At 52.4% G+C, this 12,891-nt stretch overlaps 3 protein-coding genes across 4 annotated transcripts; all 3 read left to right on the top strand.

The window, feature by feature from the left end:
- The first annotated feature begins 285 nt into the window (after nucleotides 1-285).
- On the top strand, nucleotides 286-1,651 carry LOC133230198 (metallothionein-1C). The gene is made up of 3 exons (XM_061387252.1): nucleotides 286-406; nucleotides 1,003-1,068; nucleotides 1,428-1,651. Exons 1-3 carry the CDS (start codon nucleotides 379-381, stop codon nucleotides 1,517-1,519), a joined length of 186 nt encoding a protein of 61 aa, XP_061243236.1. The 5' UTR covers nucleotides 286-378; the 3' UTR covers nucleotides 1,520-1,651.
- Nucleotides 1,652-3,889: 2,238 nt separating this feature from the next.
- LOC133230196 (metallothionein-1B-like) lies at nucleotides 3,890-6,740 on the top strand. 2 transcript variants are annotated; one of them, XM_061387249.1, is made up of 3 exons: nucleotides 3,890-4,113; nucleotides 5,502-5,567; nucleotides 6,508-6,740. In XM_061387249.1, exons 1-3 carry the CDS (start codon nucleotides 3,963-3,965, stop codon nucleotides 6,597-6,599), a joined length of 309 nt encoding a protein of 102 aa, XP_061243233.1. In that variant the 5' UTR covers nucleotides 3,890-3,962; the 3' UTR covers nucleotides 6,600-6,740. The 2 variants fall into 2 exon arrangements, with proteins under 2 accessions (XP_061243233.1, XP_061243234.1); XM_061387250.1 differs by lacking the exon at nucleotides 3,890-4,113 and adding an exon at nucleotides 4,614-4,810.
- Nucleotides 6,741-10,525: 3,785 nt separating this feature from the next.
- On the top strand, nucleotides 10,526-12,363 carry LOC133230194 (metallothionein-1A). Its single transcript, XM_061387248.1, has 3 exons — nucleotides 10,526-10,660; nucleotides 11,358-11,423; nucleotides 12,133-12,363. The coding sequence occupies exons 1-3, from the start codon at nucleotides 10,633-10,635 to the stop codon at nucleotides 12,222-12,224; spliced, it is 186 nt and encodes a 61-aa protein (XP_061243232.1). The 5' UTR covers nucleotides 10,526-10,632; the 3' UTR covers nucleotides 12,225-12,363.
- Nucleotides 12,364-12,891: the final 528 nt, after the last annotated feature.

The raw sequence follows: 12,891 nt of genomic DNA, 5'->3' as shown, positions 1-12,891 counted from the left end.
GGGACACCGAGAGCAACCCGGCACACGTTCCCTCCGCGAGTTCTCGTGACAAAGGGGGCGGTCCGAGCACTGCGCACGGACCGAAGTCTTGCTCACTGAACCTGCGCTCGGCGGGCGCCGCCAGGTGCGCTCAGCCCAGCGGGGCGGAGTGGACCGCGTGGTCCCACCGAGGTGCGCTCAGCCCAGCGGGGCGGAGTGGACCGCGTGGACCCACCGAGCGGGGCGGGAGGAGTGCAAGGCCGGGGCGGGGCCTCTGCGCCCGGGCCGCCTCCTCTGTGTATAAACTGAACCGCGCGTTTCTGGATTCCAACACGTCCCCAACCGGCTCAAGGACCTCTACTTTGCCACTTGCTTTGGACGGCCACACTTCGTCTCCGAATGGACCCCAACTGCTCCTGCTCCACTGGTAAGGAATCCCTGGCTCTGGGACTTCGGATGTCCCCTCCCCAATATCAAGAGGTGTCCCTGGGTTTAGAAGAGGGAGTATTTTGGGTGAGCTTCTGTAGTTAACCCAGCATGTACCTTCTCCCCAAACTAGCGACTTCATCTTCCATTAGAGCGTTCTCTTCCTCTTAGTCTTCCGTTTCAGAGGCAAGAGGTCTGAGGCTCAAGGCTGCCCGGTCCCACATCATTCAGGTGTCACGGGGCCTCTGGGTCGGCTCCAGGGCTCTGTCCAGGCCTCCGTATTGCCAAAGCTGGGTGGGGAGGAGATATTGCCTCTTCTGGGCTCAGACAGAAGGTCCGGGCCATCAGACCCAGGCTTCCTGAATGGGCACTGGAGCCTGGGCTCCTCCTTGGGGGTAAATACAAGACAGTACCCTTTGCACCGAAGGGCAGAGAAGCGGGGTGGCAGGGGGCTGGGGAATGAGCCTTCTGTCTGTTCTGTGCTGGACTGGAGCTCCGAGGGCTGGTGCTGACCCAGGAGGAGGGGGAGGGCCCTGCTGATGTCTGCAGTGGCTCATCCTTTCCCCTGCTCACCGCTGGCTTTTCCCTTCCTGGCAGGCGGCTCCTGCAGCTGCCCTGGCTCCTGCACCTGCAAGGCCTGCAGATGTCCCTCCTGCAAGAAGAGTGAGTGCTCGGCCTCCTCTGGGAACCCAGGGGTGGGTGGGGAGTGCTGTAGCTAGCGGGAGCGAGGGAACCCAGAGTGGGTTCTGAGTGCATGGTTCTGGGGGGCTGGCCCTCTTTTGCTGCTGGGCACCCACCTGTCACTGCAGCTTCTAACTTTCTGCCCTGTCCTGGGCTTAGATGGAGCCAGGCAGCCATTTCCTAGTAGAACTCATGCCAAAGGTCCTCCAAGCTGTCTTAGGGCATGTTTTTCTGCACTCAGGGTCCTCTGGGTCTGAGGGTTTTGCCACAGGGTTGCTGTTGGGCAGGGAGGTGCCTGGGAAATGCATTGCTGACACCTGCTTTCCCCCATCTCTCCCCAGGCTGCTGCTCCTGCTGCCCTGTGGGCTGTGCCAAGTGTGCCCAGGGCTGCATCTGCAAAGGGGCCTCGGACAAGTGCAGCTGCTGTGCCTGATGTCGGGGAGAGCCTGCCCCAGGTATCATTGGAGGAACGTGGGCCAACCTGCATTTTTGTACAACTCTGACTTCATCACTACATTCCCTTTCTTAGGAAATATGTGAATGGTAATAAAGATTGTTGACACTATTCTGATTCAGTTTTCTTTTCTGTGCATTCGGAATAAGGGCTTTTGTAGGAGACTAGATGAGAACTGTAGAGACATGGCAACTAGAACAAAGCGTTAGGCCCCAATAAACTAAGTGTGCTGAGCAGATTCAGGGTCCCTCCGTTCTCATGTCAAGGGTTGGTGGCTTCATTTTCCATCCTCTGATTGCCCTGAATAACTTCAGTTCCTCACAGATTTTAGGCTTGATAGACTCTAAAGAAGTTGGACTCACACCCCTAGTTACCTAAATCCCTACCTGGGACTCTCAAACTCCCTGCACTGAAAGACTAGTGTGAATTTTCTGGCTGTGGTTTCTATTTTCTATCTTCACAAACCTAAATGTTGGCCAAATAAAATTAAGTGAATTACTAATAAAAATTTACAAGGATACAAAATACAAAGTCCAGTTATTGATTCAACAAATTTGAATAAATACATGGGGAACAGTAACACAAGAAAAATTTAAAAAGTAAAAACCACATGTTTGTTCACCCAATACTAACACAATATTGTAAATCAACTATGGTTCAGTTTGAAAAAGAAACAAACTACACACTTGTTCATCAAAGGTGTGTGCTGAACACTGAAAACACTGGTGCCCCACTGTGGGCCCCAGCCATAGCTGGAGCAGCCCCTCCCCACATCCCCACAGGGACCATCCATCCCACTGCCAGCAACAGGACACCTGCTACCCTTGAGAGCTCCCTGCGTTGAGTTGGCTCTAAGTCTTTGGAAGTTCCTTTAGGTCAGGCTGAACTCTGCTTTCAAAATCCAGCCCTTGGCTACTTGAAACCAGCAAAGTGGCTAGGACTTAGGAGGTAATGCCCAGCCATTTCCCAGCAAGAGGGAGTATACCTGGAAACTGGTTCCTGATGAAGGACTTCATGTCTTCCTGTGCACATTCTGCACAGTGTCACATTCTGCAGTTAAGAAACTAGCTGTGTGTATTTGGAAGGAGAGAGGTGCTGAGTGACTTGTAAACGATGGTCATGGCTAGTCCCCCCCGACAACATTTGGAGTGATTTGCTATCTGATAAAGAGAAAGACAAGTCACATGGTCCAAGTGTCAGAACTACACTTACCTACAGGTATCCTGTGTAAAGAGGGGATTTCTAGACCCAGTGTGCTGGTTCATTTAAGCAGTGGCACTTCCTGCCACATATCCTGAATGAAAGTGACATCGATCAGTCATATCCGACTCTTTGGGACCCCATGGACTGTGGCCTAACCAGGCTCCTCTGTCCATGGGATTTTCAGGCAAGAGTACTGGAGTGGGTTGCCATTTCCTTCTCCAGGGGATCTTTCTGACCCAGGGATTGAACCTGGGTCTCCTGCATTGCAGACAGACACTTTAACGTCTGAGCCACCAGGGAAGCCCCATATCCTGAATGAGTCTCTCAAATCCTCTAAGTCTCCATTTCCTATAAAAAGGAGGTTATATCTCTACGTGATATTAAGTGAGAGTGGCCTAGTTCCTCACTGCTGCTGCTGCTTCAGTCGTGTCTGACTCTGTGCGACCCCATGGATGGCAGCCCACCAGGCTCCCCGTCCCTGGGATTCTCCAGGCAAGAACACTGGAGTGGGTTGCCATTTTCTTCTCCAATGCATGAAAGTGAAAAGTGAAAGTGAAGTTGCTCAGTCGTGTTCGATTCCTAGCGACCCCATGGACTGCAGCCTACCAGGCTCCTCTGTCCATGGGATTTTCCAGGCAAGAGTACTGGAGTGGGTTGCCATTGCCTTTTCTGTAGCTCCTCACTAGGTCTTAATAAACAATGTCTATTACAATCCTTCAGTTCACAGTGACTTTATTAGGACAGAATCTTGTTGAATCCTAACAAGCTCTTGGGGAAAGATGGGAGGTTAAAGTTTGATTGGAAATGTACTAATCCATTGCCAGGAGTGTGGATGCCCTGCGACAGCCCCCCTTAGGTATGACGCTGCCACACCATTTGGACAACCACAAATTCAATGCCCACCCTTCATATCACCTGATCTACATTGAACCCATTACAGAGTGAACTTGCAGGCAATGCAGTGATGTGCCAATTGCCCAGAGTTTAAGCGACCTGCCCAAGGGCACACAGATCGCAGTCAAGAGGTCTGAATCTATAGCTGTCTTACCTACTCGCCAAAGGTGAATAATTATGAGGTCATATTACTCTGAGCCCTGCCTCTCATTATTCAGAGCTGGCAGGCTCCTTAGAGACAGGCTAGTTGTGCTAATAGCAGAAGAGATGGGAAACTGAAGTCCAAGAAGTCACAGCTGTGATCTTCCCTTCCTTGGGGGTCATCATGCTTCTGGAACCTCCATCCTGGAATGGGGTGGACTGGCTAGGTTCAGGAAAACCCCTGAAAAGTTTAGGGCAAGAGCACCCGGAAAAACGTGCCCATCCATCCATTCAGTCGTGGAGAACAAAAGGAAGGATGGGAGGCAGAGGCCTGAGTGAGTTGATCCTGGGGCTGTTAGAGAGAAATGTTAAGAGAAACGCTGCCTAGGGCTCTTCGCGGGGACCAGGACAGGGAACGGTGGGGCAAGAGAGAGTCGGGGGCTTGGTGGTGAAAGTCACATCCACCACGGGGCTCTGCACACGACACACCCAGCTGTGCCTGGGACGTGAGCGCGAGACTACGGTTGCACACTGGCTCCGGGAAGTGGCGAACACGAAGAGAACAGCGCGGGGGTCGGGGGTGGGGAAGACGGCGAAAACACAGAGGCTGGGTTTCGGGAAAAAGCCGAGAGCAGGGTGCCTGCCGCCCTCGGGAACATTGGGAGGGGGCGGGTAGGGAGGCTAGGACACCGCGTCCCTCCCGGCAAACTGTCCCTCCCCGCGGGCCAGGGCCAAAGGCGGCCCTCCGTGTGCACAGCGGCCCCAAGGGCACCGGGAGACTTGCGCTCGGCTCGCGTGGGGCTCACCGCCCGGCCCGGAAGCTGTGGGCGGCGCGGGCGCGGAGCCTCGGGGCGGGTGCAGGCGGGGCGGGCCCTCTGCGCCCGGGCCATCTCCTCCGGTTACAAACCCAGCGAGCGAGCTCCTCGACTCGACACGCCTCTCACCAGATCGGGTGTCTCTTCTTTGCCGCGTGCTTTTGCCCCCTGGTCTCAGCTCGGCTCCAAATGGACCCCAATTGCTCCTGCCCCACTAGTAAGCGACCTCTGGCTCTGGGCCTAGAGCGCCCCCTCCCAGGCACTAGACAGAGGTTCCGTGGGGTTAGACGAAGAAGGATTTTGAATCTGAGCTAAAGTGGACACCCAGGGTTCACCCAGAAGTGCTTTCTTCCTAGCCAGGATCGAGAGAGCATTTTTTTTTTCTTCCTGCCGCCCACCCAGTCAAGCGGCTTGTGGGATCTTAATTCCTCCACCAGGGATTGAACACGGGGCCCTGGGCAGTGAGAGCACGGGAATCCTAAGCAGTGGACTCACAGGGAATTCCCAGACTCTAATTTTGAATGGAGAGTACTGAGGCTCCAGACTATCCTTGTTGTCCTCACCCAGGGGGTCAGGGGACAGCTAGAATGGGACCCAGTGGTGGGAGGAGACCTTGGAGCTGCCGGGCCTTGATGGCAGGAGGGGACATGGTGCCTCTTGGGGTTCAGGACATAGACCTGGCCCCCAGCTCAGTCAACCTGGGCTGGGTCTGGAGCCTGGGGCCTTCCCTGGGAAGGGGATCTACTTTCCTGGGACCAGAAGAGAGAAGCTGGGGCTTCTCCATCTGCCTGAGTGGAGGGGAGCTCTCCCAGGGCTGGTCCTGACCCAGGAGGAGCGGGAGGGCCCTGCTGATGGCTGTGCGGCTCCTCCTGCCTCCTGCTCACCACTTGCCTTTTCCTTCCTGGCAGGCGGCTCCTGCAGCTGCGCTGGCTCCTGCACCTGCAAGGCCTGCAGATGCCCCTCCTGCAAGAAGAGTGAGTGTGGGGCCTCCTCTGGGAACCCAGGGTCTGGGCTGAGTCCAAGGAGGGACCCAGAGCTCAGCAGGGAGCAGGACTGACCAGAATTCCCTACATCACTCCCCACCCGCTGTACCAGCACTGAAACAGAATCTGAGCTGAAAGAGCTAGAGAGATGATTCTGTTCCAACTTCTCATTCTAGAATGGCTAAATAAGTTTGAGAGAGGTCAGCGAATGGGGTCAAGGATGGAAACTAGACCTAGAACCCAGGTCTCTTGTTTCTGACGTCACCTTGTGAACCCTCCAGTGTCCTGAGCACTTTAGGTTCTTGAACTTGGTGACCAGGTGTGGGGTCTCTGCCCTGGGGGTGCAGCCCTTTGCTGTACAGGCAGCCCAGTCCTTCCCTGACCCCTGGTAAACAGCTGTGGCAGCAGTTTGCCCCTCTCTGAACTTGACCACTTTCCTTATTTCACTGTATGTTTCTGAGGGGTGTGTGCATGCTTACTTCACTGTATGTTCGCTTCAGTCATGTCTCTTTGTGACACTAATGGGCTATAGCCTTCCAGGCTCCTCTGTCCATGGGATTCTCCAGTCAAGGATACTGGAGTTGGTTGCCATGCTCTCCTCCAGGGGATCTTCCAAACCCAGGGATTGAACCCACATCTCTTATGTCTCCTGCATTGGCAGGAGGGTTTTTTACCACTAGTGCCATCTGGGAAGCCCTTTGAGGAGTGGCAGCTGCCCTTTCACTGCCCCTAAAGGCCCCACCACAGTCTCTAGGCTTTCTGCCCTGTCCTGAACTCAGAGCAATTTTCAGAGTGTCAGAAACGAATTTCTTAGGACAGAGCATACTTTCCTAAGGTCAGGGTCCTCAGGGCCTGGGGTCAGCTTGTGCCAGGCCTGCTGTTGGGAAGGGTGGTTTCACGTAATGCTGTCTCTCACTCTCACTCCCCCCAGGCTGCTGCTCTTGCTGCCCTGTGGGCTGTGCCAAGTGTGCCCAGGGCTGCATCTGCAGAGGGGCCTCGGACAAGTGCCGCTGCCGTGCCTGACGTCGGGGAGAGCCTGCCCCAGGTGTCCGCAGCGCAACCACAACAAACTTGCATTTGACAATTGTCTCTTACTACCTTGATGCGATACGACATTCCTTTTTCTATGAAATATGTGAATTGTAATAAATCTTATTGACTGTATTCTGGCTTCTGTTTTTGTTTGTGTGTCTTGAGTGGAAATGCAGAGACTTGGGTTCTGGACCTAACCAGTTGCCCCTAAGACACTGAGTACCCTAAACAGGTCAGGTTACCTCTCTGAGCTTTGGCTTCTCAGGTAAAAGGGGACACATCCTCCAAGTGACATGAAGGCATTGGGCACATACAGGTCCTCACTGTCCTCATTGTTTTAAGTGTCGATGATGGGGAAACTCCTCAATTTCTCATTTTCACTCTCTGGGCTTCCCCTACCAAAGTTCAGGCCTCAGAGTTATTAGGTTTGTAGGTTTCGAAAGTACTCAGACCGGGTGAAATCCGAACCCTAATTGTTTTACTTCTACATAGGGCTTGCTTCTAAAACACTGCTGAAGGACCAGTTTTTATTTTCTAATGCTCACAGATTTAAACTTTGGTAAATGTACTAAAAAAATTTTAGAGGTCACAGTGAAAAAAAAAACAACCCACTTTTAGATTCAATACACAGAATTTCATCAATCGATGAAGAACCAATAAGAAAATTTAAGTTTTAAACGCTACACATATGTTCATCGAAGCCGTGGATAAGCCCTCCTGGGAACACTTCACCAGTGCCCCACTGTGTGGACCACGCACACCTGAAGTAGCTCTTGCCCCCCATACCCGCAGGGAACATCAGCCTTGGCTTGCCCAGGGTCACCGACAGGACAGCCACCACCGCTGCCAGCTTCCTGTGGTGAGTTGGCTTAGAATCTTTGGGAAGTCTTCCCTAGGGCAGGCTGAAATCTGTCCCTCTCTTAAAATCCAGCCCTTGGCTACACGAAAGCAGCAAAGTGATTGTGAAAGTGGAAGGAGTCACCACCCAGCTGTTTCCCAGGAAGAGGGCGTGTACCTGAGAACTGGGTCGAGGTGAAGGACTTCATGTCCGCAGGGTGATGGCTATTGCCCAGTTTGGAGGGCAAGGTGGTGTTCATAAGGCTGGAGTGAGGAGCCCAGTGACTTGTTATTTATATCAAAGCTCACTGCCCCTGGCCCTTTGCAGAGGGTATTGCCATTATTATTATTTTTTTTAACGCAGGAATCTTTTAATAGTAAAAGGACACTTAATGTAAGCTGTGTGCGTGCGTGTGTGCTCAGGTGGCTCAGTTGTGTCTGACTCTTTGCCATCCCATGAATTGTTCCTCCCCAGGCTCTTTGGTCCATGGAATTTTCCAGGCAAGAATACTGGAGTAGGTTTCCCCTTCCTACTCTAGGGTATTGCTATTTGTTGCACAATCAAAAAAAAGAAAAAGAAAACCCATAAAACAAGTCACTTGGCCTAGAAGTCAGAACCACACTTGCCCACAGATTTCCTTTGTGAAGAGGGGTTGGGTTTTGGTGTCAGGCATCCTGGTTCACAACTACCTAGCCACTATCTGACTTGGGCATGTATTTGATACTGCCTGAGCCTCCATTTTCACATGTGTTTAAGGGAGATTACATCTCAATGGCAGGGGCATAAATGGGATAGTGGTGATTCCTAGATATGGCTTTAAGAAGTGGCCATTATAATCACTTTATCCACAAAATTTTGTGGATATGTGGATAATCCATTGAAGCCCCAACAAACTCCTAGAAAATGACTCATGGATTTGGGAGGATGCCCCAGGACTGAGGCTGAGAATGGGTTGGAACCTTGCTGGCTGAGTGCCAGGGGAGTGGGGATGCCCTCCAATGACACTGAAAGGATAAGATGCTACACAGTGTCAGGACAGACTCGGAAGACTTTCCCACCCTTCATGTCATTTGATCTGCACAGGAACCAGTGCCAGAATAAATGTGCAGGGGCTGGGGTCATTGTGCCATCTTCCAGAGAGGTTAAGCAACCTGCCCAGGACACACAGTCAGAAGTCAGAAGACTGAACCTGTGCTACAGCTGTCTCACCTCCTGGCCACACACTGCTGGAGATGCCCCTGGAGGCTGAATCCTGCCTCTCCCTATTCAGAGCTGCAAGGGTCCCCAGAGATGGTCCAGTTATGGTCCTGGCTGGAGAGATGGGAGACTGAGGGCCAGAGAGGTCACAGAGCAATGCAGAAGGTTCTGACTGCCAGCTCAGTGCTTTCCCACTGCTCCTTCCATGCCAGGTGTTCCGTGTCCTCACCCGTTGTGAGATGTCATGGTGCCCAGTAGGGGGTGAGGGCAAGGGGGCTGCAATCAGCCTGCATGAGTGCCAGTCCCATCTGTGTCACAGCCACATGACACAACCTCTTTGTGCTTCAGTCTCATCTGCTTTAAAAGGCAAAAGAATAGTATCTTGCTCTTAGGATTAAAGAATTGAATATTTGCAAAGAAATTGGAATGAAACCTGGCACACAGTCAGTAATATAGTAATATTAGCTATTATTATTATCAGTCGAAGCATAGGATATATTTCTCTATACCCAGACCAATAAGCTGGAGCTGGTGTGCTAGCTGAGTGTTCTCTCTTGTTCTCATCAAACATGGGAGCAGATGACTAGTTCCCCTAAGAGGGTTATGCCCCTCTCCCAACAAAAAGGGGCTGGCACTAGGGATAGTAAGCCATCAGCAAGACAATCCGAGTTCTCCTAACAAAATACTGAAGGATTCTGCCATTACTGCTGTCACCTGAACCAAGATTTTACTCAACGTTTTATATACATATAAATTTATTTACATGAAAAGCAAACTCTTTAAGGCTATGAATATGAAGCTCAATTTACTTCTAGACATTGATGGTACCACTAAGACATATATGCATTCCTTTCCTGCCACTTTGGCACCCATGCTTGAGCTAAGGCAGTAGAGAAGTGCTGAACACATGCCTCTGGGCCTCAGGGAAGCTTCATCGCTGACTCCTTAAGAAGAGACAGGAATAGCATTTGGGGCACCACATCCCAGCACTGTGACCTTGGGTTAGTAGCGTCCTTGTACTGGATGTACTTTTTGCCTTGGGGAAACAGCCTCCCAAGTAGTGTTTCCCTTGAGCTGTTAGAATTCAAAGAGGAAAACTGATGAAACAAGGCTTGGCACAGACTCCCTGGTATGTAACTGTCAGGACTATTCAAAGGGAAATGCCCACTGTTTTACTTCGTTATGGAATGCCAGGTCTGCTTATCACTTACAAGGATGCTTTCCCTAGAGGGCATCGTATAACTAGGGAACCTCCATCCCGGAGCTGGGTGGACTGGGCAGTGGATTCCCTGGCCCATTCATGTATTCAGTCGTGGAGAATGTAAGGAAGGCTGGGCGACAGCAGGCTGAGTTCCCTGCTGGGCTGTTACAGGAGAAACTTTAGAGAAACTGTGTTCAAAGTCCACGGTGGGGGCTGTGGGAAGACATATTAGGGAAGCGGGGTTCGGGGGATTGGTGGTGAAGCTCACATCCATCACGGATCTCTGCACACAACACAGGGGCTCCAGCCGAGCCTGGGATGTGAGCACGAGGCTCGGGTTGCGCATGGGCTCTGGGAAAGGGTGAAAGCAAAGACAAGAGTTGCGGGGGCAGGGAAGACTGCGAGGGCTCAGGGGCTGGGTTCCCGTAAACACCGATGTCTGTCCACATCGTGGAAAGCTGGGAAGGGACGGGCAGGAAGCCTGGAGCGCTACTTGTCGCTCGGGACAAAGTTCCTCCGTGTTGGGGGCAAGTAGGGGGAGGGAGGCGTTTCGGTGCACACGGAGCCCAGCCGCATTCCCGGAATCTTGCGCTCGGCCGCGCGTGGTGCTCACCGCCCGGCCCGGGCGCAGCGGGCGGCGCGGGTGCAGGCAGGGCAGACCCTCTGCGCCCGGCCCGCTTCCTGTGGGTATAATAGCGCTCGGCTCCTGGGCTCCAGCACGCCTCCCATCCGACCAGTGGATCTGCTTTGCCACTTGTTCTGGACCTCGGACCTCGCTTTTCCTCCAAATGGACCCGAACTGCTCCTGCCCCACTGGTAAGGGTTCCCTGGCGCTGAGCCCTAGGACGCGCGCTTCCAGGCGCAGGACAGAAGGTCCCGGCAGCTAGAGAAGGGAGGATGCTCAAGGGGACTCTTGTCATTGGACCACTGGTTTTTCCTAGTCTGGATTATGAGAGCGTTTATCTCCCTTTGCCCCCGCCACCCCGCCTTTGTTTTTAGTTTGTCCTCTTGCACGGTGTGCTGGATTTTACTTCCCCGACCAGGGATGGAACCCGTGCCTCCCTGCAATGGCAGCGGGGAGTCTTAACCACCGGGGAAATCCTTGCTTCTTATTGAACTGAATGTACTGTGAGGTTCCAGCTCATCCTTGTCCTCACCCACCTGGTCATGGGACAGCTCGACCGGGACCCAGTGCTGTGGGGAGGCCTTGGAGCTGCCGGGCCTTGATGGGAGGTGGGGACATGGTGCCTCTTGGGCTCCAGGACATAGACCTGGCCCTCACCCCCAGTCACCCTGGGCTGGGTCTAGAGCCTGGGCCTTCCCTGGGGAGTAAATCAGGAGGGGACCTACTTTCCTGGGACCAGAAGTGAGGAGCTGGGGCTTCTCTATCTGCCTGAGTGGACTGGGAGCTCCAGCGCTGGTCCTGACCCAGGAAGATGGGGAGGGGCTCTGCTGAGGGCTGCAATGGCTCCTCCTCCCCTCTGCTCACCGCTGGCCTTTTCCTTCCTGGCAGGCGGCTCCTGCAGCTGTGCTGGCTCCTGCACCTGCAAGGCCTGCAGATGTCCCTCCTGCAAGAAGAGTGAGTGTGGGCCCTCCTCTGGAACTTGGGATCTGGGCTGAGGAGGGACCCAGAGCTCAGCAGGCAGGAGCAGGACACTGACCGCACTTCCCTACATGTCCTGTGCCCGCCCCCCACCCCCAGCACTGAAACAGATTGAGACCCATACAAGCCATAAAGATTGTTCAGTCCCAACCTCTCATTCTCGAAAGGTAAACTGGTAAACTGAGCCCATAGAAGTCACATAATAGTGTCAACAATGGATGGGACTAGAATCCAGGTCTCCTTTCTCTGATACCACTTTGTGAACCCTCCAGAGTCCTGAGTACTTCATACTGAACTTGGTGACCATGTGTAGCTTCTCTGAACCACGTCCTTTGCTGCAGATGCAGCCCAGGGCACACCTGGTCTTCCCGGGACCAGCTCTGTAACTAGTCTGCCTCCTCTCTGGCCCTAAAGACTCTCTCACTTCATTCGATGCTTCTGGGGGTGGCCTTCCCTTGGTCCTGAGGCCCTGTCACTGTCTCTCCAAGGCCCTCTGACTATTCTGTACTCACATGGGGCCGGCAGCCTTTTCCTTTTGTCACAAAGCAAATTTCTTAAGGCAGCTCTCTATCCTGAAGTCAGAGTCCTCTAGGCCTGGAGGAAGAGCCTGTGGCAGGTCTGCTGTTGGGAAAAGTGTTTTCGTGTAATATTATCTCTGACTTTCACTCTCTCCTTTCTTCTCCAGGCTGCTGCTCCTGCTGCCCTGTGGGCTGTGCCAAGTGTGCCCAGGGCTGTGTCTGCAAAGGGGCCTCGGACAAGTGCAGCTGCTGCGCCTGATGTCGGGGAGAACCTGCCCTAGTTGTCAATAGAGCAACCATGACAAATTTATATATATTATTTTTTCATACAATCTGACCTGGTGCTACATTACCTTCTTCTATGAGACATGTGATTTCTAGTAAAGTTGTTGACTATATTCTGGCTCTGTCTTCCTTTGTTTGTCTTGGACAAAGAGACTTCATGCCTACGAGGACTGGGGGTGGGGGTGGGGAATGGACCAGAAGTGCAGAGATCTGGGCTCTGGACCAAATATTAGCCCCTAACACACTGAGGGTCTTAGCAGGTCAGGCTACCTCTCAGAGCTTCGGTTTCTCAGTTCAAAACGAAAACGTTGTCCACATGACACAACGATATCAGGCAGGTATTGATGGCTCAGAAACTTCCGTTTTTATTAAATTCTGTGGGGATTTGTGACAACCTCAGTCCTCGGTGATGTGAATCTTCAAAAGTACTCACAGGGGACGCTATTTAACACTCCTCTTGTTTGATTTCCATGTTTTAGCTTGCTTCTAAAACACTAAAATGACCTGTTTTTATTTTCTACCACACTTTTATTTTGAAAAATAAAAAATGAATTACTAAAAAATTGTTAAAATCTACAGTATGTAAAACCTACTTTAGGATTCAACACATAATAAGCAACATTAATATATGAAGATGATAA

This window comes from Bos javanicus, chromosome 18 (assembly GCF_032452875.1).
Source record: "Bos javanicus breed banteng chromosome 18, ARS-OSU_banteng_1.0, whole genome shotgun sequence".
In the NCBI taxonomy this organism is placed as follows: Eukaryota; Metazoa; Chordata; class Mammalia; order Artiodactyla; family Bovidae; genus Bos; species Bos javanicus.
Note: the sequence above shows the minus strand (reverse complement) of the source record. Positions and strands in the feature narration are given on the sequence as shown.

What these genes read in the sequence shown, in the direction of transcription:
- LOC133230198 (XM_061387252.1), top strand. Translation starts at nt 379, where the DNA reads ATGGACCCCAACTGCTCCTGCTCCACTG. An exon ending in CAACTGCTCCTGCTCCACTG is followed by an intron (nt 407 to 1,002) that starts GTAAGGAATCCC and finishes CCTTCCTGGCAG; the next exon opens with GCGGCTCCTGCAGCTGCCCT. An exon ending in ATGTCCCTCCTGCAAGAAGA is followed by an intron (nt 1,069 to 1,427) that starts GTGAGTGCTCGG and finishes ATCTCTCCCCAG; the next exon opens with GCTGCTGCTCCTGCTGCCCT.
- LOC133230196 (XM_061387249.1), top strand. Translation starts at nt 3,963, where the DNA reads ATGCTTCTGGAACCTCCATCCTGGAATGGGGTGGACTGGCTAGGTTCA. An exon ending in GATGGGAGGCAGAGGCCTGA is followed by an intron (nt 4,114 to 5,501) that starts GTGAGTTGATCC and finishes CCTTCCTGGCAG; the next exon opens with GCGGCTCCTGCAGCTGCGCT. An exon ending in ATGCCCCTCCTGCAAGAAGA is followed by an intron (nt 5,568 to 6,507) that starts GTGAGTGTGGGG and finishes CACTCCCCCCAG; the next exon opens with GCTGCTGCTCTTGCTGCCCT.
- LOC133230194 (XM_061387248.1), top strand. Translation starts at nt 10,633, where the DNA reads ATGGACCCGAACTGCTCCTGCCCCACTG. An exon ending in GAACTGCTCCTGCCCCACTG is followed by an intron (nt 10,661 to 11,357) that starts GTAAGGGTTCCC and finishes CCTTCCTGGCAG; the next exon opens with GCGGCTCCTGCAGCTGTGCT. An exon ending in ATGTCCCTCCTGCAAGAAGA is followed by an intron (nt 11,424 to 12,132) that starts GTGAGTGTGGGC and finishes TTTCTTCTCCAG; the next exon opens with GCTGCTGCTCCTGCTGCCCT.